At 40.5% G+C, this 27,084-nt stretch overlaps 1 protein-coding gene and 1 long non-coding RNA gene across 3 annotated transcripts; one reads left to right on the top strand and one right to left on the bottom strand.

Annotated features, from left to right (window-relative positions):
* The first annotated feature begins 56 nt into the window (after window positions 1–56).
* Window positions 57–20,457, top strand: LBR (lamin B receptor). The gene is made up of 14 exons (XM_037405376.1): window positions 57–199; window positions 4,682–4,862; window positions 6,412–6,600; window positions 8,317–8,400; window positions 9,044–9,206; window positions 9,786–9,982; window positions 10,143–10,197; window positions 12,003–12,197; window positions 13,495–13,598; window positions 14,020–14,145; window positions 14,235–14,403; window positions 15,650–15,730; window positions 15,835–15,957; window positions 18,017–20,457. The coding sequence occupies exons 2-14, from the start codon at window positions 4,698–4,700 to the stop codon at window positions 18,175–18,177; spliced, it is 1,812 nt and encodes a 603-aa protein (XP_037261273.1). The 5' UTR covers window positions 57–199; window positions 4,682–4,697; the 3' UTR covers window positions 18,178–20,457.
* On the bottom strand, window positions 18,280–27,084 carry LOC119156055. 2 transcript variants are annotated; one of them, XR_005106960.1, is made up of 5 exons: window positions 26,202–27,084; window positions 24,651–24,729; window positions 24,404–24,538; window positions 21,634–23,419; window positions 18,280–21,504 (listed from the first exon to the last, which is right to left on the bottom strand). It is a non-coding gene; the product is annotated as an uncharacterized LOC119156055 (long non-coding RNA). The 2 variants fall into 2 exon arrangements; XR_005106959.1 differs by having other exon boundaries at window positions 18,280–23,419.

The raw sequence follows: 27,084 nt of genomic DNA, 5'->3' as shown, positions 1-27,084 counted from the left end.
CCACGATTCAAACGGCGCGTCGTGGCCAATGGGCGCGGTTGGCGGGCGGGAAAGGGCGGGGCGAGGGGGCGGACTGTCGCGCTGCCGTAACCGTCGCTCAGGGCGGTTGGTCCCCTCAGCGGAGAGCGCCGCGCTGGGGCCCGGCTCCCGCTGCTCCGCGGAAGCGCCTCCTTCCCGGCCCGCTGCGGGCGGGCGCCAGGTAAGGGAACGGCGGCACCGGGGCAGGCTTGGGCCGGGTCACAACCCTGCCTCCGCGGCCTTCCCGGGGGGAGCGCTCCGGCCAATCGCCGTCGCTGCCTCTTCCCGCCCCCGTGAGCGGGCGTCGGGCCGCGGCCCCGCTCGGGCCCCTCTCCCGGTGGGCGGGCGCCTTTTTCCTCTGCCCACCCGTTCGCTTGGGCCGCGGGGTGGTGGGGCTGGGCTCCCCCGCTTTGTTCGGGACGCCGCCAGCGCGGAAAGGCCGCGGCCACCCGGTGTGGCGGGGGCGCGCCGTGGGGGAGGCGCGGAGTGGGCGGCCTGGCCCGGCCCGGCCCCTCCCTTCCCCCGCGGCGGAGGCCCTGCGCCAGGCCCGGGCCGGGAGCGCGGGCGGGGCGGCGCCTCGGGGAGCCTGAGGGGCTGGGCCTTCCCCGGCACGTGGGTCCCTTCCTGTCAACGCCGCGGCCTTCGCCCGCCGCCTGTAACGGCCCTGCCTGGGGAGCTCCGGGATCCTGGCGCTTTCCCTCCGCTTCCAGCGTTCTGATGAGAAGCCTTTTTAAAGGGAAAAACCTCGTTTCCCTGCCCGAGGATTGACAGGGTTTTATTTTACCTTAAGGCTTATTTGCACGTGTGCTTAGTGGTGAAGCTAATGTGGCTGTTCGGTGGAGCCAAGCTTCAGCAATCATACGTGCCTCTCCACCATTATGGAGGTAAAGAGCTAGAAATGTGGAACCAGTAATGGTGATCCTGAAAAGATCCTGCACAACTCGCTTTCTTTGGTGAATTTCCATTTGGGAAGCTGTGTCTTGTTAGTCTTGGCTGTCAGTATTTTCTTTATTTTCCTGCATTTCTTCTTGCATTCAACTGGCTCCCTTCTCTGATATACATAACATTATCTGCTGGTGGTGAGATGTCACAATTAGTAAGTAGAGTCACTGGATATGCATGAGCTTTGCTTTTCCAGGAGGGAAAACTTTCTTTAGTCTTTTTTTAATTTATTTCTTAAAACTGTGCACCCAACTTACGATGATGTGGTATGGTCTTCTAGTGGCTACAAGCTAGCAGCCTTTTTCTTCTCATTTTTTTGACAGGAGTGAAATATCTTTCCACATACCCACTGAGAGGGTCATTAAGAAAGACCAGAAATAGATGTATGGGGCAATAGGTTTCTCTGCCATGTTTCCCTTTAATTGTTTTGTTCTTGGTTGAGTCAGCAGTAACTTTTTTTGTTGACCAACTTTTAAGCTCCAGGGAGTTTCGAATTAATTGCCTTGGCTTGGTATAGGATACAAAATCCTTTTGAGCCATTCCCTTATAATCTGGATTCCTAAAGGAAGATCATTATGGTGCAGAAAACACAAATTTCATCTTGGGAGTAAGTGAATATATACTTGCAATCATGTATCTGTACAGTACAGTGTTCATTGTATGAAGTAATTTTCTTTTGAGGTTGCTTGAATGCGTATTTTGAAGCCCTGTAAATTAAAAACTTTGTGTAGGACTATTGTGAATGTGATGCTGATGCCAGCTGATACCCCGAAAATTATGTGGGGTGTGTGTAGAGCTTGAAAGAGCAGGAAATTAAAAATGTAATTTCTAAACTTTTTTTTTTTTTAAGATTTCCTATATTTATTTTTCTTAATGCCAGTGATGAGTTTTGTTACCTGAACAGATGAAGGCTGCCTTTTAAAGGTGTAGCTTTTTGAAGTGGGATATGTGGAATGAGGATTGCAAACCGCAAACCTCCCTCACAGGAGGCACAGGGGTGCAGAGCAAGGTGGTAATTTTTGATAGAGTTATTTTTTTAGTGTTTAATGTTTGATATCATTATTAAGCTTTAATATTTAAGGGAAAAAATGGAAAAATAAGTAGGTCTTCCCATTAGTAAGATTCTTTGTTACTTTTGATTCACAGGAGAATACTTCCACTTGCTTAGCTTTATTGTTCTGGAATTTCATATTGTTGATATCTACCTCAGGCTGAATTACGCAATGTTGATTTAGCTTCAGGTCCTTCAACCACATTTTCCAACCTCTTAAAATAACTTCAGCTTTTTTTGAGAACAAGGTTGAAGGAGGGAGGGGTTTTCTGCCTTTAAAAAGAGTTAAATCATCAGGTTACCTTTTCTTTGGGCTGTCTTTGTGTTTGTGTACAAAAATGCTGGGTTTTGACGTTTGGCAGAGAATTGCATTTTATTATCCCGATGAAATTGTATCTAGAATTTGAAGTGGTTGTTATAAATCATAAAAATCAGTTTACACATCCTTAGTAACAACCGAGTTGTTTCCGTTTTTCAAAAAGGACTAAAACTTCAAAGATTCCCTTTTTCACAGTTTTGTCTTAGGATCTGGCAGCTTTGTCCTGCTCAGGCTCTGAGTTCACAGATGATACCTGAGGTGTTGCAGGTTAAGAAACAGTTGGCTGGAGTGTAGGAAGTACAATAGCAAGGAGGAAATGAAGTTACGGGTCAGGTTATGACATCTGGGGCTTGGTGGTGGACCGGTGTTTAGACTGTTTATGGAAGAGGAGGAAGAAGCTGGAACTGTGTGAGAGACTGGGGAAAGAGCAGTAGTAGACGTGGATCTCCTAAAGAACTGTCTTCTGGGAGAGAAAACTGGGCAATGAGACAGATGGGATTGAGATCAGATCTTAAGCCCAGAGATGGCAAAGAGGAACTGGAACTTGTTTCGTGAACAAGGGCAGAAAAGGCAGAACCCTCCCCAAGGAATTGAAGGTGAGTAAGGAGAGAATGGAGATGAATTTGAAATGGAAATATGGAAATTGTATTTAATGGCATCATAAGAAACAAGGCTATGAATTTGAGGGTGTTAAACTGACTGGGATAAAACAATGCCAAAGAATGGGAATTCAGAAAGGGTGAGAAAGTAACAAGAGACTGGGACAATAAACAGGAGGTAAAGACAGATGAGCTGGAAGAGCATGTGCCTGTAGGCTTAGACCAGAACTCCAGTAATTTTTCTAACTGGCAAGTATCAATGAAACCAAACGATAAAACTTACTCTTTTTCCTCCTTCAAAGCAAAGGAGATGGCTAGGTGTTCCTGTTCTGAAGCGATTAGGTAGATTAGCAGTAAAATCCACATGAGGGAATTTTGCAGGATTTGGTTTCTTCTTTGACTTGGAGAGCTACACAGTTGTAAAATCCAACAGCAGCAGCAGCTTCCGGAAATGCCAGAAAGAGTTGATGGAAAAGCCTCACGTAGTCCCATCCCCTAATGCATTAAGAAGGTCTGTGATTGCATATTAGCAGTAGTTTTTGCCAAAGAATCTTTTTACTGAAGGTTAGTTCATGTGTAATGAATGAGTATCTAAAACATTTGTCTTCACCTCAATTTTTGTGGCTTCACATCTTTCAGCAAACAAGTTATTATACTTTGAAACAAAAGCATTCACTGGTTGGTTTGGTTTTTCTCCCCTCTATTCTAAGTTTTTATGTTAATCATACAAATGGTGATAGTGCATGTGATGTTAATATGTATTTTATCTTAGACTTTTAAGATACCCTCACTTTATATGTTGAGACTTGAGTTACAGAAGTTCAGGTTGAAAGTATATTCTGCTATGTATACCTATTTGCAGAAGGCAATAACATAATATAAGGCACTTCAGAGAGTTGTACAGGGCTTCACTTTTAAAAACATAACTTTAAGTTGCAGTTGTCATTTCCCCAGCACCCAGGTATGGTGGACCAAGAGTGGTAGTCGCTTAAATCATGTTTTGTCTATATGAAGTAAAAAACCTAATGGTGCAGACATGGGGATAGAATTTAGTTTTTCAGGATATTATGTGATTGCTCTGATGCTGTACTTTGTTTTCCTATAGGCCCCTGCAAAGGGCACTAAGTGCCTTGTGCTAAATAAATGGAAAAGAGAAAATATTCAACCCAAGCAGGAGCCTAAATCCTGGTGTTTCCTAACTTTTGAGTGTTTGGCATAATAAGTTGAAGAAAGTATGTAATGTGGCTGTGTGTATTAAATAGATTGGGGATGTTTTATTTTGACATCTAGAAAACATCACATCTGTAATTTTTATGGAACCACAGGAAGAGAGGGTTAGAGGACACTTGGATACCATCTGATTTACTCTTTTCCCCTCTAGATAAGATCAACTGTATTATATAATTTGAGTCAAATATTTGCCTGGTTTTGATGGTCTGTGATTATGGAGATTGTGTCTTCATAGTTGAATACTGGTGTAGATGTACTATTAATACATTTGAACACTTCTTTTATAACATTTAACTTTACTCTTTGCTCTATTTTAAGATTATTTCTTCTGTCTACTGTTAATTTGGAGAACAGATAACCGCTTTTTTTTTTTTCTTATCAGGCAGCTTTTTACCTATTTAAGGTGAAGAGTTGTTTACTTCGAAGTTTCTCTGTTACAGCCTAAATGATACTGAAAAGAGAGTACGGAAAAATTAAGCCTAATGTTTAGCTGTCATATGTATTGATTTGTTTCTTTTCTAGGGATTTCTTTTGGAAAATGCCAAACCCGAGGTTTGCTGATGGTGAGGTGGTGATGGGCCGTTGGCCAGGAAGTGTCCTGTACTATGAAGTGCAAGTGACTAGTTACGATGATGTTTCTCATCTTTATACTGTTAAGTACAAAGATGGGACCGAACTTCAGTTGAAGGAAAGTGATATAAGGGTGAGTACACGTTAGTATTTCTAATGGAAGATTATATTGATTTTGTGATGCTGATAAACATACAATCTGTATCTGGATAGTGGCTTTGCAAGTTTTCATTAACTGTGTCTCCAAGGAATTGGTGCTACATAATAGTTTTTTCCTATGTGATGTCTCAGGTGGAAGTTCAGAATGCTGACCCTATCTTTAAAGAAGTGTGATTGTTTTGTTTATGTTGGAAAAAAAATGTGATACATTTTGGGGAAAAAACAAGTCTGATCATTCAGGAACTCTATGGCACGGTTGTTCATGAAAAATTGTTTTTGGTTGCTTCTAAAGCTAGTAATCAGAGGGTTGTTACCAATTTGACTTTTTTCCACTTCTAAATAAGAAAATTTGAAAATGAGTGCAAGCATGTAGCTAAGGATCACTGTAAATATAAATAGCACATACCTAAAACATCTGTGATTAGCTTGTACTGTTCAGGTCCCCAAAGGTTTCATAAGGTGTTTTGCTCTGTGGCAATCAGGGACTTGTGAAAAAGTTATGTCATATGTATATGAGCACATCCTTTCCTCTTTACTCATCTTCATTATTTAATTTTTTGTTACTAATAAAGGCCTTTAAAACTGTATACAAGTTTCTTTTCAGTTTAAAATGTGATTATTTTGTATAATTAATGCATGAGACAAAAAGCTATTTGAATGTTTGCTGTAGTGGATTGTTAAGGCGTGTTCCAAAACCTGTGCAAGTTCAAAGCCAACTTGTGTGTCTTCACATGATCTGTAGTTATGCTTTTGGTGGCAGTGTACGTGCCCTCTAACTGGCCTTTTCTTTTGGGACAAGATGGTTCTGCCTTGAGTTAGACAACCATTTTCACTGCTTTAAAGACTTTCTAACTGGTTTACTTAGTGCTTGCAGGTTAGCAAACTCAAGCTCAGAAAATACCTTTCTTTGTCGTAAAGCATTTATGCTATATAAAAGTCGTGTTGTGGAAATTTTATGTGGGGAAAATTAGCAGTGTAAACTTCACAAAGTAAAATGGAATACTTTTGGGGAAAACTGTTTATGAAATTGGTTACCACAATTAATTTAATGATTTAGCTGATTTGAGGGGTTTTTTAGTATTGATTTGAGCTGTGTTGCCTTGAACAGATCATTGCATCTTGATATGCCAAAATGTATTAATAAAGCTAATTGAAAAGACAGGTGTCTCTTAAGGCTTAAGGGAAGGCTTTCAATTCATTTACTTATGCAAAGGATTAAGAGGGTAGTATGCTTAAGAGCTTGGTGCTGACATTGATAGCTGATGCCTATATCCTGATTCCTGTAGCTTTGAAAAGGATGCTCAGCAGTTGGACTTGGGACAGGATTGTTTGGGTATTACCAGCTAAATGACTATGCTGTAGTTTCTCCTTCTTACAGCCTTTGTACAGCATCAGTAACGGAAATAAGAGACCATTCCGTAGAACTATGTGCCAGAGTCCTCATCACAAAACCCCCAAGTTTCTAAAATTGTTCTTTGGAACATCTAAGATAAGGCTTTGCTTTCTTTCCCTCTTACTTTTAGTCACAATCATCGTTCAAGCACAGGAAAAGCCAGTCCTCTTCAAGTTCTCCCTCCAGAAGAAGTACGAGCAGATCTCGATCTAGATCTCCTGGTCGGCCAGGAAGAGGCAGACGTCGCTCTTCTTCCCAAAGAAGAGAACATAAGGATGACAAAAAGAAGACTGTTCAGGAAACCAACTTAGCTCTACTGGTATTAGTTTGTTTGTTTGTTTTATGTGTAGCGGTCTGCTGGATTTTTTTTAAAAACAAATTTTTGCTATTTGCAAAAGATTTGTTTTATGCATACTGGGTTTCATTATTGTAAAAGCCAGCTGTAGCTTATGTTCCCAGAACAACATAATTAGTTGCAAAAGTGTATCTGAGAACTGCCTTTTTTCTTTGAAACTAGGCTTTCTAGCTTGCAGAGTTGTGAGGAAATTCTTTAAATGTAAACTTACGTCGTTAAGTTCAATTTGGATTTGGCAGTACTGTGAAGTCCTCAGAATTCACCAAATTCTTTAATGTTTTAATACTGAAGTCATTGTTAGCCATAAGCTTCCACTCATGAAATGGGGCAAAAGAAGTCTGCCTGCTTTTAAGATGTGTTGATCAATACATAGCAGGTAGGTATTACTTGAAATAAAATTAGTTCTGCTTTCATATACAGTTCATTGAATTAGTAATGGGAAAATGTGAAGTTTCTATGGGAGGATTGCTGCAAAATTCAAGTGTTGAGAATATATATATATGTCTATATCTATATCCTTGCTGATTGATAATATTGCAGAACTGTTTTCTTTATAAAAACTACACTGTAGGCATTTTTTAAGTTTATCAGATACCTGGTTTTTAGGTGAAATTTATATCATGTTTGTTCTTGGCCTTTTTGTGAATGTTATATTGAGTATTAAAAATGGTTCTGGGTGTTCTTTAAGCAAAGAATAGCAGAGGTGATGTTTCTCTTAAGAGACAAACTTAATTTCTTCTGCCTCTTGTGCCCTTGAGACAGCTTCAAGTGATACTTGTCAGAGACACTATCCCTTGAATTGGAAATGCCTTCTGCTGATCTACTAAAAATAGATAGGATTTAATTAGGTTTCAACTAAACTAAACCAAACCAATCAAAACTAAATAGGTTTGGTTTAGTAAATTGTTACTACTAAAAGCATTCTTTGGCACCAGAATTGCTGTGGTTTTTGTTTTGTAGTGAACTACTTTGAGCTGTGTGACCCAGTGCATAGCCTGTGGACCATATGCTCATTTCAAGTAGTTTGTAGCCAGCAGCTACACTTCACTTTAGACAAGAAGGTTAAAATACCTTTGGTGTTTTTCTCCTGGCTTCTAATTGAGGAGTAGGATTGATCTATTGGTTGTTGTATGACTGGAATGACTTGGTCTTTTTCTACAAAGCTGAGATTGAAATAAATGTCTTCCCAGAGTTTGTAAGCTAGACTCATTAAAAGAATTTTAATATGACCGTTTATGTCTTAGATATTTGATGGAAAATCAAACTTCCAGTCCTGCAGAGCAGTCTCATAGATCGGACACTGAAATTTCCTCTCCTTTCCTAATAGAATTACTAAATGTATTTGTACTTGGTAGTTCCTTATGATGAATTAAAAATAACTCGGAAGCTGTATTCTCTCTTAATTTCACTGTTTGTAGAGGAATGAGGCTGGGTTAATTAATACTGATAACATACAGGCTGGCTTCAGGGGTGGCGGGTTGGCTGATGTAGATAAGGTGCACCCACTTGTTTGTTTGAACCCACTTGTTTTCCTGTGGAGAAAACTGGAGCAGTTGCAGTTGACAAAAAACTAGATAGTTCATTATTTCATATTCATCAGTGAATTATTCATTATATACTTAGACTTAATGTAGCTGTTATTTTCAGAAGGCTAAAACCTGTGTTTTTTCCTTTAACCAGAAACTGAGTGAGAACAACACCAGAAGATACAATGGTGAACCTGACAGTACAGAAAGAAATGATACGTCCTGCATAAGCTTGGAGGTATGAACATTGTATTTACTCTTAGTCTGCCTTAGATTTCTCAGAAATCCCTAGAAAAGGGCGAAAAAATAAACGAGGAGAAATAGAATGCAATGTAAAACTCAGGTCGAGTAAGTTTACTGTTCAGCTAAGTTCAGGGGGGAGGGAAAAGAAGTTGTCAGAAGGGGAGAGTACTAGAGCTGTGTAATATTCATTTTTCTTGTTTGTTTATTCCATCAAACCCTCACTGGTTACATGTGTTCATTCCCATGCTTTTACAGTGTGAATGTTTGGCCATAGAAGGTGATTATTTTTTATTTTAAAGGTGTTTTTTTACTGAGCCAAATTAGTTCTTTACCCCTGATTGTTAACTTAATGCACAGAGTTGTGGCAGAAAGGAAGGGAGGAGGGTGGGAATGGATTACCTGTACTGGAACCACTGCTGATTTGTTCTCACGGCCTAAGTGGTCACAATGAAACTGATTTTAGCAGTCTCTTCATATACATGCATAAACTTAAGCACTGTATAAAAGTAGAACACATTGTATATTGGTGGTTTATAGTGAACAATGTCCTCCTAAATGTAAAATACTGGAGTAAAATAAGGTAAAATCACTGGGATTTTTTTTTTGTTTTTTAGTAAATTCTTTGTATTCATTAACAGCAAAAGTTGAAACCAGACCTGGAAATAGAGCGTGTGCTTGAACAGTACAGCTTGCATCCAAGAAAAGAAGAAAAGAAAAGAGAAGAGTTATATTCCGAGATAATAAAAACAGCTGAGAAAGCAGCATCTAAAACAAAAGAACTAGAGTTTGGAGGAAGAATTGGTACGTGTGCAAATTGTCTTAATAGTTGAAAATCTGTACTTTTGTGTTTTTTTACTTATTGACCATAGTGTCACATCAAGAACTGTTTTTCCAGTTTTTGGATCCTGGTTGCAGAATCCAGAACTGTATGACTGCAGTCTGTGCTGGTATTGGTGGCAGTCAAAGAACTGCTAATTACACTTGGTTCTCTTATGAAATACAGTGAAGCCTTCCCTGGCACAGTAAGAGTTAAATATTCCCAAATTAAATTTAAATAAGTAACTAGCAAAGTTTTTATGTGTTCAAAATCTAGGCGCTTTGAACTCAACAGTAAGTATCCTTTATACAGTTGTTTTGAACGGTTTGAAAGGGATGCGGTGGGTGTGATCCTTCAGTTTGGTTATATGAGCTCGTATGGGAGTGAGAAGTATGTCCTTGTGTCCCATTATGTGACTGAGGGATTGCTGCTGTCTTGCTTCAGGAATAGATAATGACAGTCTCTTCTTTGTTACTTAAGTTAATATTGAGTTTTGTTAGTGGGATTGAAACTTTTTTGGTTTTTCCGTTTATCTTCTGATATGGCGTGATGTCTGTTTACAGGGACCTTCATGCTGATATTTTTTCTGCCTGCTGCTGTATTCTACTTGCTGTTGATGTGCAAACAAGATGACCCCAGTCTTATGAACTTCCCTCCTCCTCTCCCAGCACTTGAAAGTCTTTGGGAGGCTAGGGTGTTTGGTGTTTTTCTTCTGTGGTTTTTCCTTCAAGTTCTGTTTTCCTTACTGCCAATTGGCAAGGTAAGCTGCTAGTAGCAATTGGGTCTTCACATTAATTTGTGTGATGGGATGGAAGGCAGGGTGTGTTCTTAATGCACTGAGTTTGAAAGCAAATGCATTTGTTTTCCATTCTAAGCTGTAACAATGTTACTGCAGATTTTTGTATTTTATTCTGCTCTAGGTGGTGGAAGGCTTGACACTTTCAAACGGAAGGAAACTGCAGTACCGGATAAATGGTAAGCAGGTTGCAGTTGCTTGTTCTTAAGTTTGGTAGTGCTTTCTGGTTTGCTGTGCTCAGTACTGTAAGGTACAAATGACGGAAGATACACTTTATGGTCAAACTAAGTATCTGTTGTAAATATTTCATAAAATAGGATGAGCCTTTACTTGGAAGAAGGAGGTTGGTAATGATCAGGAACTAACTGCCCCAAGAGCAAGATATTACAATGTACAGGGCACCTGGTCTGCATCCAGTTGTGGCTGGTGACTCCTGTCAATTGCATAATTGCTAAATGGACAGTTGCCTGTCAGAAGTGTTAGTTACACTCGTGTAACGGGGCCTGTTTTTCTGGAGGTGTTCAGGAGTGATCTGAAGAGATCCTATGTGTGTAGATCATCTTGGATGCTAATTTACAGACTAATAAGAAGCATGGTTGTAATTGATGTAAGATGTTCTTATTCTTGCCTGGCAAGGAACAGTCCTGAGTCCTTACTCAGATCTGATTTCCTATGAATAAGGCAAGTTTCTCTATGGTTTAACATACTTCATCAGTTCTGCTTTTCCAGGCTTAAATAGAAAAGTGTGGTTTGGTGCCTCGAGGTGTTTCAGGCTACCTATTTGATTAAATCAGTTAGTCAGTTTAAGGACACTTCTGGTGGTAGTGGAATCCAATTGTTACATTAAGAAGTTAAGTGGGGTTTTGTCATATGCTGGTAAGATGCACCATTTTTGAAGTCGGAAGCAGAGTGAATTACGTCCGGGGGAAGTGAGTCATATTGAGCCTGCCTTGTGACTTCTTTGGTTTTGGACTTTTGTCTTCAGTAGGGGCATAGTCCTGCAGTTTTCTGTAGTCTGATAAAGGGAAGAAACAAGCTACATAATCTTGATGGTTTAAAAAGGGAAGAAAAAAAAGCCGTCTTCTTGTACCTTCAAAGACTAATTCTCAAAGCAACTTTTAAAACCTTCTTGAGGAAAAGAAAAAGGCCAGTGACAGGACAAGAGGGCAGTGGGCACACACTGAAATTCAGGAGCTTGAACACCAAGAAATGCTTTTATTTTTTTTTATTGTGAGGGTGACGGAGCACTAGCCCAGGTTGTCCAGAGCAGCAGTGGAGTCTCCATCCTTGGAGATACTCAAAAGCCATGTGAACGTGGTCCTGGGCAACCAGCTCTGGTGGTCCTGCTTGGCCAAGGGGGGGGTCCATGAGCTCCAGAAGTCCCTTCTAACCTCAACTGTTGTGACCCTGTGAAAGGGTCCATAGAAGGTACTTAGGAGAGAGCTGTGTAGAACTGCCAGCTTGCTTGCATTTGGACATCTTTCCATTCTGCATGATTTTATATTCTCAAAGTAGAAAAGTTTTGTGTTCCAGTTTTGACTTGATAGTTATTTTAATCCTTGAATTACGGCAGTCTGTATCGAGGTGTGTATGCAGATAACTTGAAGAAGAAAATACGGTTATTTGAGCTGTCCTACAGATAGGATTTTGTGACCTGCTGTCATTATTCAGTAGTCGTGTCGGTGTCTGTTTTTCCACTGACATCTGAAAGTGGATCCTACGTTGTAAAAAATGTAGGAGTGCTTGGTGTTCCTGCCTGTTGTCCTTTTGATGAGGAGCCCAGGAAATTTCAGGGCATAGATAGAACGGCTTGGGTATATTGCTGTGCTCTAGAAGTTTGAACCTCAAGAGCATTGGGGTGTGTAAGGCATTGTTGGAATATAGACAGATCTTGGAAGACGTAAAAATGCAGAAAGGCTGGACTGAGTAGGTTCTGCTAGGATTTTTCTTTCTTTCTAATATGTTTTTCTTCTACATTCTTCAGGGTTTTATGCTTTTATTCTGACCGCTGCAGCTATTGGAACTCTGTTATACTTTCAATTTGAGCTTCATTATTTGTATGATCACTTCATGCAGTTTGCAGTGGCAGCTGCAGCTTTTTCTCTGGTGTTGAGCATTTACCTGTATATTCGGTCCCTGAAAGCACCCGAGGAAGAACTAGCACCCGGTGGAAATTCTGGTGAGTTATAAATGCTTTGAATAATTTCTTTCCAATTGTTTGCTACAGCAATTTGTAGGAATTAAAGGGTAGATTTAGGGCTGGTTATTCTAGTAGAGCGACTTTTTCTTTCTGCTAATGCAAAATTCATGTTGCAAGTGAAATGGCAATTTTTTTTGTTCACACTTAGATACTGTAAAACACTTAAAATTTTATTTGGATTATCTTGAATAGTTTATACAAAAATATCTTGGCTGGTCTAGTCCCCTAGCGATGAGAGGACAGTTCCTTTTCATTTTCAGCATTTGTCTGGGAGGCTTGGCTAGTTTGCCTCATAGTGCCCCTCTGGTGGGTCTTTTCCTGAAACGGCTGGGAATGGAAGGAAAAACTGAAAACTCTAGACGTTTTACTGTGGGAAGTCAGGCACAGAACTTGAAATTACGATGTATTTCTAAATTTTTATTTTGCTGTGTGCTTTTAAATCTGCTTGGATGAATTGAGTTTTCAAAAGAAATTTTGATACAGTCATGAGACTGCCCAAGCCAGTATCAATTATATGCATATGTTGGACAAAGGATAGACTGAGAAGTCGATTAGCATTACATATTAAACAAACTGCTTTTAAAGATGATCATAGGGTGACTGAGAAAGGGAGTTTATGAACAGAACACTGAATGTATTAAAACAAAGTGTTCAAATATCCTCTGTTCCTTTGTCAGTGCAGCGTGTATGTTTGTGAAGGGAAATAATAAATGATCATAAATTGTTCTTCTCTTTGAAAAATGCAGTTCTGGTCTTGTTAAGTGGCATAGTAACATTCTCTAACTGTTCTGTGAAGTGCTTGTTATGTGCTAGCTCAGTGCAGGGTATCTTGAAGTCAAACTAATGTTTTATTCTTCTTGTCCATGTCTCTTAATGGACAGAGAATTGTCACAGCTAAAGGAATTCTTGCCTCCAGAGAAGAACAATGAAGTAGGAGGAAAAGTAGAATTAATTAATACCATGACCATGTTCATGGAAATTGTGAGGTTCAGGATAAGTCTGAAAATAAAGAACAAGTGTCAAGGAGAAATAAGCCTACAGTAACATATAAAGTGTTTAGACCTCCAGATAAAATAAAATATTTGGGCTTATTAAAGTATAAGCCAGGAGGGGTTTGTTTTGTATTTTGCATATGCTCTCACATTTTTCTTGCCACTCTAAAGGCTTTTATTTATAATGAGAGAATTTTGGTAGACAGTAGGAACTTCTTTATGGGGGGGAGTGTAGTGGCAGATAAAAGGACGAATATTGCTAACAGACTGTGTCTTATCTGCAGGGCATTTCATTTATGATTTTTTTACTGGCCATGAATTAAACCCTCGTATTGGCAGTTTTGACCTCAAATACTTCTGTGAGTTGCGTCCAGGATTAATTGGCTGGGTAAGTCAGTAATTGTAGTTATTTTATTTGCTTAAATATTACACAAATGGATTTTAAAAAAACCCCCACATATAGAGTGAGTTGGTATTGAGGATACGCTATATATTTGTAAACAGGAAAAAAGCACTTACAGTTTCATGTTGCCAGATTTTTAATGGCCTTTTTTATTCACTTTTGGAAAATTCCTACATTCTAGCTTCTTTGCTCTGTGAGAAATGAAAAACCTTAAAGTATTCATGTGTTGAGGTTACACAGCTCCAGAAGTGTAGTTGGTTGCAAACTGTGGCTTGTGAAATAGGTTATTATTTCCTTAAACTTAAACTTTGGTCAAAAATATCTGTATTAAATGTCCTATAGCGTAATAGAAAATACCACTTTTCTTTTACAAGGAAAATTTCTAGTAAAATCTTTTCTAAACTAGGTTGTTATAAATTTGGCAATGCTCTTGGCTGAGATGAAGATACACAATCAAAGTATGCCATCTCTGTCCATGATACTTGTGAACAGCTTTCAGCTTCTGTATGTGGTGGATGCTCTTTGGAACGAGGTAAGTGACAATTATATTGAATCGTTAACATTTCTAATTACAATGTTAAATGAGTGAAGCTTTCTAAACTCCTTCCTCTTTGTTTCTAGGAAGCCATTTTGACTACAATGGATATTACCCACGATGGGTTTGGATTCATGCTAGCGTTTGGAGATTTGGTGTGGGTTCCGTTCGTCTACAGTCTGCAGGCCTTCTATTTAGTTGGTCATCCTACTGCAATTTCTTGGCCTGTTGCTGCTGCAATTACTGTTCTGAACGGTAAGTTACAGTAGATGTTATTGTTACTGGTAGTAACAATGTAGGCCTGATTTTGGCTCTTGAGTTGTGAGGTGAAGCTTTAGCTAAGATACGGTGATTATACTTTCTGTCTTACCGCAGCTGATGGATGCACGTGTCTGGCTACTGTTTGACGCAAAGACAAAAATCAATTCTCATTTTATTAAATGAAGGGTAAATGAGACTGGGCACCTAATTGTTCAGTCAAGAGGCACCTTTAGATGGAAGCTGTCTGGAGTTGCAAAAGTGACTTAAAACATTTTGAATGTAGCAGACACCTTTTAAAAGTCAGACTGGGGGCAACTCTTAAGTGACTGGGAAGTCAACAGCTTGTTGGCTATGCTTTATTTAACCTAGGGAAAACCAGGTTTTGTTGTTTAACAATCTGTATCTCCTTCCCAGATACCCATATTTACAAACTCATGTCAACAGAAAACATCTCATTTTTTCTAGCTGAATGCTTAGCCGAGCGCTTAGAGAAAGGATCTTGCATTTTTAGGTGCACTAAATTTGCACCAATATGGCCTTGTAGTTTGTCACTTTTATCTTAGTAAACCTAGAAGACCTGACAAAGAATTTAAACACTTGGAAAGACTATGAAGGTGTATAACTTAATATGTACAATCCTGAGAAATGCAGCATCTTTTTTTAATTTGCAGCTAATATTTTTTTCTTCTTTTTATTAAACAACTTTATTTGAAGTATGTTGTGATTATGTTTTTCAATACAGCCTCAGAAAAAAACAAATTCAAGCTGCCTTGTGAAAATGATGGGTGAAATGAATTTCAAACCCTGATAATAATTCATCATCTGGTTCTTTTAATACTGTGAACTTGTCAAGAGCTGGTCAGTGTATGGAGTAGGCACTGCAGCAAGTAACTAGGCTGCTAATAGAGCTATAACCTTACAAACCGCAGCGCGTCATCGTATGTGAATTTAAAACTCAATTTTACATTAATAAACTGTAAGTCAGATATAAATGTCAAAATAGATGTAAAAATAAGGTTTCTTCAAAGTCTTTAAAAGTTAGTAATGTGTAAGGGCATATGGAATGCAGATTTCCAATAGCATTTCTGTCTTGTTAGAGCGCTGAGAAGGGGAGAATATCTGTTACGCCTCTAAGGAAAAGACTCTGATGTAGTAAGGGAGAGCGTGTGAGTGCTTTTGTTGAAGGAAAGAAAATGGGAGCATACTGAAAATGCAAAATAAATAACATTTGTATTTTCAGGTATTGGGTATTACATATTCCGTAGTGCAAATTCTCAGAAAAATAACTTCCGAAGGAATCCATCAGATCCCAAATTGGCCTGTAAGTTGCATTTTTTTCATTTGTTCACTTGCTATACGATGTCTCTTTATACTATTTAAATACACATTTCGACTGTTGTATTGACTACAATACTCTATTCACAGATCTGAAATTTATACCCACTGCAACTGGAAAAGGGCTTCTTGTCACAGGCTGGTGGGGTTTTGTTCGTCACCCTAATTATCTCGGTGACATCATCATGGCTCTAGCATGGTCCCTGCCCTGTGGTAAGTTCCTGAACTAAAGTGGATTTTATCAAAAATGCCTCTATGCTTTGACATCTGACTGGGTTTGAAATGTAAAGCGATAATTATTTGAGATACTAAAATCTGTAACTAATTGGCAAATTTCCGTGGTGTAAGCTTTTTTCGATACCTGTTTTCTCTTACATCTTGTCCTTTATATCTTACTTAAGATTTGACATATTGTACTATAGATTTGGTTCTTCTTTCTGACACTATCATTCAATAACGATGGGGCTTGCTTGCTAAAAAATTGTTCCTTACCTTTTTGAGGTTAGTGGCTGTGCTGTAGCCTTTTCAGAGGGAGCTCCCAAAAAGTGGGAGTTTGCTTGGAGTCAAGGGCTACTGCGTATAGAGATGCAATTTAAGCAAAATACATTTAAACACCTCCCCCAGCCAACTCGTCAGACACAAATGAGTGGAATTCTCTGTCAAAGTTTTTGTTAATGAATACTTCTTAGTTTTCATGAAGTTTACACTTGGAGGAAGTTAGGGAGCCTTTTTGTCCAGTGGGGTTTTGTAGTCCTGATTCTTTGCAAGAGCTTAGGAGGAGCAGTGAGAGTTTCAGAAAAGACATCTCATCACCCTCTTATTCAAGTCTGAAAATGGTTTTGGGTTCCCCCCTGGCCTGAAGGAGTCTCTCCTGTAAGAGCACGTAGGGGAGCATGACACGTGTCCTGAGGCACGTGCTCTGCACCCCATGGCACAGCCTGGCTTTTGCAGGTTGTGGGACACAGGGAGTTTGGATCAAGCGGGACTTTGTCATCAAGTGCTTAGAGCATCAGTTGAGAGGAGCTGGAGTTTAGGTGTTCCTCCAGGGTTGATTTTAGTTTGGATGTTAATTGAAAGTAGACAATACTAGATTAGCATATACAGTTGTAGACCGAATCCCAGGAAAGTCGTGAAAATGAAGGACTCCAAATCTTCTTCAAATCCTCTGTCAGTGTCGTTGTGGCAGAAGGGGCAGTGTTGCTGTACGTGTGTGGGGTGAGGATGGGGTGGGGGGATCGTAGAATCGTAGAGTAGTTGAGGTTGGAAGGGACTTCTGAAGGCCATTTAGTGCAGCTCCCCTGCCATGGGCAGGGACATCCTCAACCAGATCAGGTCACTTGGAGCCCCATCCAGCCTGACCCTGAATATTTCCAGGGAAGGGGCATCTGCCACCTCTCTGGGCAACCTGTGCCAGTGTCTCGCCACCTGCATGATAAAACGTTTCATCCTTATATCTAGTCTGAACCTGCCCTCTAGGTTTAAAACCATCATCCCCTGTCCTCTCGCTACAGGCCCTATAACAAATTCTGTCCCTTTTATAAGCCCCCTTTAGGTCCTGGAAGGCCACTATAAGGTCTCCCTGGATGGAGCCTTCTCTTCTCCAGGCTGAACAACCCCAACCCTCAGCCTGTCCTCACAGGAGAGGTGCTCCAGCCCTCTGTGGCCCTGGACTGGCTCCAGCAGGTCCACGTCCTCCTTGTGTTGGGGGCCCCAGAGCTGAACACAGCACTGCAGGGGGGGTCTCATCAGAGCAGAGCAGAAGGGGACAGTCGCCTCCCTGCTCTTGCTGCAGCCCAGGACATGGCTGGCTTTCTGCGCTGTGAGCGCACGTTGCTGGGTCGTGTCCAGTTTTTCATCTGCAAGCCAAGCGGTGTGCTCTGAGCAAGGCTGGAGTTGCCATCTACAGCCAAAATAGAGAAAACCTTGTGGGGCTTGTGTGGGGCAGCCAGGTGCTGCAGAGGTTTAACTACTTCTCTGGGTTTGATAGCTGAAGAACTTAAAATATGTGCCAGCTTTGCACTGAGAGTGAAGCTGGTAGATTTGAGACTCTGAATTTTAAGGATTGCTTTTTTGTTTTTGTGGGTCTTTTCCTATCCGCATGTAAACATCACAAAATTGTCGCACTATCCTGTTGAGTATCTGATGGTTTACAATGAAAGTAGAAGATGCTGCACTCTGTAACGAGTATATGTCACTAGCTTAGTACATGCTAATAGCTACCATTTCTGGATTTTTGTGCTGTATCTAAAGACTTTCACACTTTATTCTACAGGTTTTACTCACATCTTACCATATTTCTACGTGATATATTTCATCTGCTTGCTTGTTCATAGAGAAGCTCGTGATGAACATCATTGTAAGCAAAAATATGGCTTGGCATGGGAAAGGTATTGTCAGCGTGTACCGTACCGCATATTTCCGTACATTTACTAGAGCATTCCAGATGCCTGATGTGCAAATTACTTCTAAAGTTAGTTTCTTTGCAAATAAAAATATACCTCTTACATTTGCACTTGGTCTATTTGTTATTTAGGCTTTTTTTTTTTTAAAAAAAAAGTGACCAAACAGTGGAATGCATAAACAGGCATCTTAAGTACATGAATTACATGAACTGACTGTCTGTGACTTCAGTGTTTAAAAAATTGTGAATTTTAAAATGTCTTGGAGCCCTTACTTTTCAACTTAATTTTTATCTAGAATCCTGAGTTTACATTTTTTTTTAAAATTGCATTTAATTAAGCACTGTGATGTAAAGTTTATTTTCTTAATACAATAAATACAGAAGTTCCATCCAGGTCATTTTTTGGTGTTACTTGTACCATCTAACTTCAGCTGTCTGCCTTAGTTGCCTGAACTGGAGGAGCAGCAGGGTTTTTGGAAGCAGAGGGTCTGACCCCCATGAGGGGCCCGTGCCACCGGCAGCGCAGCCCCAGGCCCAGAGCTGGCACAGCTCAGCTGGTGGCTGCCTTGTGGCTTGTCCTTGACAGGATTTTTTGGGCGGGGAGGCTCGTGTGGCCTCTCCTGCCCTGTTGCCTGCAGGGATGGGACTGGGAGGAGAATCAAAGCGACATGACTGTCCCCTCTGCTCCCATCCCAGCGTTCTGGCAGCAGCTTCAGCAGGGACCAAGGGGGACGCGGAGCTGCGCCTGGCAGCGCCCCTGACCCTGGAGAGAAGCCGTGCTTCTGGCTCAGGCTCCTGAAGGTAGATGATACAAACACTTGTTTCAGCTGTGAAAGGGAGCAGTGAACCCTAGTCCTGCACCTAGCATTGAATGCGGGGTAGCGAAAGGTGCAGAGTACGCGTATTTGACAGGAAAGAAAAAAATGACCACAGTTGGCTTATTCTGATCTTTTGTAAATGATGTCTTAATGTACCATAGCGTTTACCGAATGTGTATAATAAAGCCGCCACGTTTTTGCTGTACAGTGTTTAGATTTGAAAATGCGATAGCTTTTTTTTAGAAACTAAATCCATTTCCAGTAATTTTTTAAAAAAAGTTCACTGAATAAAAATTTTTGTAAATTAATGTATTAATTCTTGAAACAATTGAAGTGTTCATTTAAATATTTGTATTGACAGATATGCTACGAAAATGTAGGAAATGCTCCTCAATCCAAAGTTGTTGTTTTTTAATTTGGCATTGCTACCTCATGTAGGTTTTGCCTTTTGTACTTTTGCAGATAGAGAAAATAGCTATTTTTTTGCTACTGCTATTTAAAACAACATTTTTTTACATAAGCCTGTGGCTAAACGCGACCACTTTCTAATATATTTTTGTATATATTTGACTTTTAACTAATGTATGTGTTCTAGTCACTAGTTGTGTTCTTCATCTGACTGGCTGTAAATTAGAAGTTCTTGCAGTATTTACTTCGTAAGTAGAATAATTTTACTGAAATGATCTTGCATTAATTAACGAGCTTTTATTCTGTTGTCACAACTGAGAGCTTTTCACATATTTCATACATAAGGTATATAGCACAAATTGTCCAGAAAAACTTACTAATCTTAAATATAGTGCTGGTACCTCCACACTTGCTAGTAGGAAGGTTCCAGATAAATCTGAATGTTGCTATTATTCATGAATTACTTACCATTCTTTTAAAATGTTGATGTAATTGAAATCCAGCATGTGATTTTTTTAATGAAAGAACCCTCTATTTTCTACACGGGCATTTTTTTTAAAGATAGTTGTACATTGGAAGTGTATATAATGTAGCTTGGTTGTGACAGTCTTCTCCAAAAATAGCTCTGTTGGTGTTGGAAATGTTTTAAGACAAGTACTTTGATTCCTGGGAGAAAACAGCAGTGCCTGTAACCACGCTGAAGAGCATTTACTCCTGTGAAGGAGCAGATTAAACTGGGATACCTTTTTCAATGGTTGCTCGGTGGATTAATGGGAAATAGAGCAGTGGCTGAGCTGCACCAGTGCGCAGCCGGCGTTTACAAATGTACTGGGAGGGCAGAACTCCTCAGCGTGGCAACTAGGAGGTGCTGCTGCCACCCCAGTGTCATCTGCTGCCACCCCAGTGTCATCTGCCTGCGCGCAAGGCTGTTACAGTGTAATTCAGAGCCCTTGTCTTTCAGAAACAGGCGTGGACTGATGATAAATGCAGTTTATTTACGTGCTGATCTTCTGTGAATTCGATTTTGAAGTAATTGTTTTTAATACAAACAAGTGTATAAACTAAAATAAAGCTTTTGCTTAAAAATTAGTAGTGCTTTTTTTTTTCTTTCCAAATCATGGTGGCGTCTGGAAACAAAATGACACCGATGTATCTTCTGAAGTGTAAAGGTGTAAGTTTGCTCAGTTCCTTTTGTATCTCTGGTTGGGGGTTGAGTGTTACAGGCTCATGTGTGGTCCTTCTCTTAGCCTGCCTGGGAATTTTAAGGAAAGGAGGTCTCACCGTGTACAAGATGTCTGTCTCTGCCTTCTGCTTCTGTTCATGCAAAAGTTCACGGCTCCACTGGCAGCCGGAGAGCAGGTTTGTTCTTTGAATCAGCTCTGTCCGTGGCAGCTACTTTGTTTGTCTGCCTGGACTGAAGAAAAAGTGCTAAGAAGCAGCAGCTGGCATGGCAGGGGAAGGAAAGCAGGCTCCGGAGCTGCGGAGGAGCAGAATACCCATCGTTACATGTGACTGAGAGCTGTCGGGCACGGAGCTGGCGCAGCAGGGCCCCTGCTCCCCTGGCAGACTGGCCGCTGTCACGGGGGGGACCACTGCGCCTGGAGGTGACGGTACCCTGGGTCTTCAGGGAGTCTGGGGAAGCAGGCAAGGTGAGTGCATTACCTCTTTTTTTGCTCTTCGTTCCATTAATCAAAAAGTAAATTTAACTGTAAAAAGACAGAGCTAACGCTTGGTTTGCCTGTACTAGGGTGTATTTCTGCCCGCAGCTTCTATGAGACGTCAAAACCAAGCAACGCCGCCACGTAACGGTGGGGTACAGCCTAAGGGGTGCTGCTCAGGAAATACATTTTGTGCTCGTTTGACCTAATGTGATGAAGACTCTAGTGGGAATAGGGTAGACGGCTGAAGCAACAGCAAGGACAGTTTTGCCTGCTGGAAGTTACCACTGGTAATAACAGTGATTGCTTAAATTCTATTTACAATAGCTCATTACAGCCTTACCAGCAGCACGGTTCTTGCAGTGAAAGCTGCTCGGGGAGTGGGTGTAAAACCTCTGCAGCGTGCGGATGGAGAATGTCTTGTACCGTCTCTATAACCAAAAACTCCAACACTCACTTCTGGTGGGGAAGTTCCCTACAATTAGCAGGCAATACTGTGAGAGTGCTGTTAGGTTTTTAGTATTTTAGAAAAGCTAAGCAGTGGGGTGGGTTTTCTTGGGGGGGAGGGGGGAGGGCAAGATACATTTTAAAACATTAGTCCTACCTTTTTTGTATGTAAAAATGTAAGCAATACCAGTTACGGAGTACCATGAGAAACGTATTTCATGCCCCATCCACAGGAGTGGGGAAAGCTTTTGAAGAGAAGACTGAAGGTGCCCAGTTGGCACCGTGTGTGCACAGTTGTCGTATCATGTCAACGTACTATCAGTCTTCCTCCTCATAGGACTGGCCAGTGCCGCTGCAGCCAAACGTTTCAAGGGATTTTCCTTTTGTACCTTGAGCTAATTAGTTCTGCCATCTGAGCAGGGACAGGAAATGCCGCAACGCATTTGCAGTCACAGGCAGGCGGACGACAGCAAAACCTTTTTAAGTCTTCCACCGTGCTGCAGATCAGGTTACGCACGCCTGGTGGAGCAGGGGATTTACTAGTTGCTTGTTACTTCACAGCATTGGCTCCGCATGCTCACGCTAATATGAATAGCGCGCCTTACCGTTGGAAGATGACATTTTTTGAGCGCACCCTTCTGCTTCTCTGCTTGCTCTCTGCATAAAGGGTTGCAGAGGGCAGCGGTTCAGAGGGGCCATGGATTCTTCAGGTCCCTCCTCGGCCGAAGAAAGGGAAGGTGAACATGCAGCGGTAGCGCCATCAAGAACAGCTATCAGAGCAGTAGCCCATCCTGGGGACCTGTGTGAATTGTGAATGGGGAATTCTGAGCCAGTAATATCACCCTTGTAAAATAACTCTTATGGAAGATGGAGATGCCAAAAGAGTTTCAGTCACTCCACGCAACAGCCATGAGAAACGTCTTTGCAATGTTCAGGAGAAATATTTAACAGAGATCCCAAGGGTGAGAAACACAACTGATCATATATCCGTCGGTAGAAACCTGCTCTGACATTTGAACTGGGATACATGTACACACACACACGCTGCTTGTACCTAATGCTCATGTGCCCAGCCTGGCTCGAGATCCCGGAACTGGAGCTGTGCACACACAAGCTTCCCAGGACTCGCTTTTACAGTGCTTGTATTCCCTGTTGGAACTATATTGCTAGGTTTAGTCAGCCCGACTAAAGGATCTTCTTGCTCCTGTATTTCAAACTGTGAAGGCTTTTAAATGTTAATCACCTGACCAGAAAGAGAATCCATCTAAAGCTTACAATCAGACGAAGTAAATTCCTGTGAAAAGCACTGTAATACCCTGTAGATGCTTAGGAATATAAATGGAAATTAATGAGCAGAGAAAGGTGAAAAAAAGGAAAAAAACTTGAATTCAAAGCCACATTAAAATTCAAACCATTTGCTATTGGCAACACAGCTTTAAAAAAACCACCCCATACTGTAACTGTTAATAGAAAAACCTTACTACTGGTGACAGAAATAATGCTCGTGTGAAGTTGTTCAAACAGAATAATGATGTACAGAAACAAAGCAGAACTACTTCATGCTCGTTTCTACTTGTGATTTCACAACCTCGTCAAGACTCCTCTGAAAGCAAACTGCTACTGCAGACAAAAGATAGACGTCGGAATCGTACGGCAATTTCTGTACGTGTTTGTATCTGCTTATCACAGCCTTCAGGGAATGGAACTTTGCCAGACTAAAAATCCTCTATTCCCACCAAAATAAATGGGAGTTGAAAGTCTTAGCAGCGAGGAAGACTGGGTCTGTGAAAGTGCAAATCTGAAAGCGATGAAGGACATTGTACCTGAGCATACTCTGCAACAGTCCTTGTTTCTCCAGGTGTGGTTTCTTCATCTTACTTAACAAGCGGTCAAATCTTGTTTGCAATTAGTGTGTCTCTCAGCAGCTTCTCCAACGTCTCCTGCTTCAGAGAAAAAATCTTTTTGGCAGGAAAACACTTCCTTGACAGAATTTCAAGAAAACACGACAGTTACTCAGTGACTGACATCTCCGGAATGAGCCAACAAGGAATGTCGGTGGGTTTCACTGTGACTGGATCTCTGCGTGGCACACATGTAGCTGCACACACATGTAAGGAGAGAGTTCTCGGATCAAAAATACAGAGGTTTGTATATGCTTGTGGTTCTTTAGCCATGAAGCGACGGGGAAAAGTATTTTCATTTTTAGGAGCAAGCCACAGATTTATATATAGGAATTAGATTTTGAGGTGAAATATTACAAGATGATGCTGAAGATATGGAAAGATACTGAATAAAAGCAACAATATATTTTGACCTATCATTGATTTTTGTTCTATTTGAAGACCAAGGATAAGTAACTCATCCTCCATTTCTGCCACCAAGTGTTGCTTCTGTGTTTGGTTAGACCATTATGGAAACAATCCCTAAAAAGAAAATTAATTGCAATGTGCATTTCACAGCTGGATTCTTTTAAGTTTGCTGTTGGAAAGGAATAGTCTGGATTCATCTCACTGCTTTGACCGGCTTTAAGGCTGGATAACACCTGTTGGCAGGCTGAAAGCTGAGGCTCTGTGACAGTGGAAAATTGGCAGAAGCTCCCCTCCGTCAGCTCGCAGGACGTCAGTCACCAGCACACGTGCAGCATGGCCTGCAGAGGTAACCGAGGGCGTTCATCTACTGCAGTTAAGGCAGAGCTATAAATAATGGTGTGTGCCCCTGCCCTTGTTAAATTATAGGGAGACAGAATTTACACAGGCTTAGCTACTTCTCTCTAACAAATGCACTTAGGCTGTTTTTAATATCATTCCCAAATAACCCTGAATAAAGAGCTGAAGCAATGGTTAAATAAAAGATGAGGCTTTGGGTGCTTTAAGAAACAAGCAGACATGGAACTTGTGACCACGGAGGTATTTATATTCCGTAGTTACCTGCAGTAAACAGATGCTCCTCCCTGCTACACGGTGTTGGTATACGTGTGCAGGCAGGTTTCACGAGCAGAGATTAGGCTTCTACACAGACCAGGCTTGCCTCCTGCCGTGCCACGGGGGCTCCACGCAAAGCGCCTGACAGGTAAATGACACTGGTTTGTCGCCTGTTACACAGAGTTTTCATTTCTGCAGGCTGTAGTCCTCTTGACAAGGTACTGAGGATCTTCTGGGAGCGAATTAGTCCCACCTTGAGGTGCTGGTCAAGTGCTTCTTCATTATTCTCAACAAGCTTCTGCGGGTTTCAGCAAATGCACTTACATTTTGGACTAGAGTACAATTTCAGAAAGAAAAAAATTAAACCCGTGTAGTTAAGGCTTTAATTAGATATACTTTAGATTTAAATTTAAGTGATACTGTTGCATGCACTGAAACATGCTATATTAACGTTTTCATTAGCCACTTTTATTATAAAGGAATACCACACCATTACTGACAAGAGGGTTAAGCAATACAGATGGCTGAATTCTGCCTCCGGTTACAAAGTGATAGAAGTGAAGCCAAATTACACTAGTGCACTTTAAGGAAAAAACCCCTGAATTACTGAATTTAATAATACAGCTTTGGGTAAGACACGCATTGATGTTGCAGAACAAAAGTCTTTTCATCATGAGTTTTGGAAAACATAAAATTTCACTTTATGCCAAGTGTATGTTGGTTAAGTTGTCCTTCGATTAAAATATACTTATCGCACAAAGCTGCTCTTTAAGTAAAAAATATTTTTCAATTAGAAGCAAGAATATCTTTATCCTGACCTTTTTTTTTTTTTTTAAATGACTGACTTTTTTGTATTAAAATCTTGTATCCTGTGGGCTGATAAATTTCCCTGGTTATACTGAGATCACATTACTACAGCCACATTGATTTCCATGGAATCATTTCTGATTTGTACTCATGTAATAAGGCCAGGAAGAATAAAATTTTCCATTTAAACCATTTCTTAATTCAGTTGTATATTTTAATGTGCTTCTAGATCCGAGTTCTATACTAACCATAAATGAGAAAAATATAACTGTAAAGAAGGAAAGAAAGAAAATACAAGTTTTATTTATACCACCTCATTTTGATTAAAAATCAGTCATAGCTAAGGCAGGATTTTGCAACATGCAGGAGCTTTTCCAGGCCAGTTCTTATAGCAGTTACATACAAAAGCATTGGGTTCAACACAGCTTTTTAGCTGCCTTTGAAAGTATGTTAAATTTACCACTTTTTATTAGTGTTTATTAGCATTTTACAAAATTAGGTGATCATTTTTAAATCCTGCACTCTCACTATGCAAACCCATGGTTCGAAACATTAACTAAAGGAAAAGCTAGGCATGCTGAGGAATGACATGCTTAGCTAAACGCTAAGGAAGGTTTCCTCTTACAGCATTATTTAAACCTGCAGCCCCTACATCGGCATCATTCTTAACTGTTTTTCCCTATTTGTAAGACTATTAGGAATTCACCTCAGCTATAGTGGAAATCTGTCAACAGACCACCACTCTGTTCTTCTCATAAAGATAAAGCCCCAACACCTCTACATGAAATGCATCCATACTGTATAAATACCAAGTGGCCCATGCTGAGGTACTTTTCTGGGTACAGCAGTATTAAACTTCCACTTTAAAAACCAGAGAAAACTGACTCCAGACACTAATTTTCTTTTGAAAAATTACTAAATGCGTAAATAGAAGTTTCAACACTAAATAAGTAATGTTTAACATACAATCTTCAGAAAAATGAAAATAATAGTTTACCTGCTATTGATCAGCTTTTTCTGCAACAGCTGTAAGATTCACAGCAGCACCATCCAGCCCCTCCTTCTCAACCACATCAAGCACTTCTCCAAAATTCAGACTGCAGCTTACATCTAGAAAACATTCTTGGTGAAGGACATCAGTTGATCATCATCCCACCCCTGAGAGCATCAGGGCAGAGAAACCTCTGAAACAATTTGGCATATTTAAAGAGAACAGTGTTTTGATGAGGGAAGGTCTTGTCCTGCTACTATGCAAAAAGGAGAGAAGCCAAGGCTATAATCTCCAGGTTTGGTTTTCCTAAAACATTTTTAGTGCTTAGAAAAAGCAAGAGCGTGTCAGGAGGTACCCTGCTTGAAATGTGAGACTTACGGAATGAAAACATTCCTAATCAATTTGTAACATTACTTAGCACTAAAATAACTTCCTTTAGAATACAAATTTCAGCTTATTAGGATGAAGAAGCTAAAGACTTTTACATTAGCTCAATTATTTTAAGATGCACTTACTGCAGACTGCAGAGAGGAAGACAGCTTGAAGTAACCTTTATCAGAGCACATGAGGATTATAAATGAAAAACTGTTCATAGGGATCACACATTTGTCCTTTTGGGATAATTCAGAAGAGACTCTTTTTCTTGCCAGCACCTGTAGTGACCTGGCTGTTGAAAACCCCTTGCTGCCTCTCTAAACATGTTTGGCAGCTTCCACGGACACGGTGGGAGTCTGGGATACAGTAAGAAAACTTCATTCATTCTTTGAGAAAGCAACCACAGGATAGTTGTGGTAACTAACTCAGAAAAAAGAGATGAAATTGGTGAATTTATGTAGAAAAGCTGGAAGGGACAGGCCATTCTTGTTTGCTAAGTTAATCAAAAGAAACC

Source organism: Falco rusticolus, chromosome 12 (assembly GCF_015220075.1).
Source record: "Falco rusticolus isolate bFalRus1 chromosome 12, bFalRus1.pri, whole genome shotgun sequence".
In the NCBI taxonomy this organism is placed as follows: domain Eukaryota; kingdom Metazoa; phylum Chordata; class Aves; order Falconiformes; family Falconidae; genus Falco; species Falco rusticolus.
This window is presented reverse-complemented; position numbering and strand designations above follow the sequence as displayed.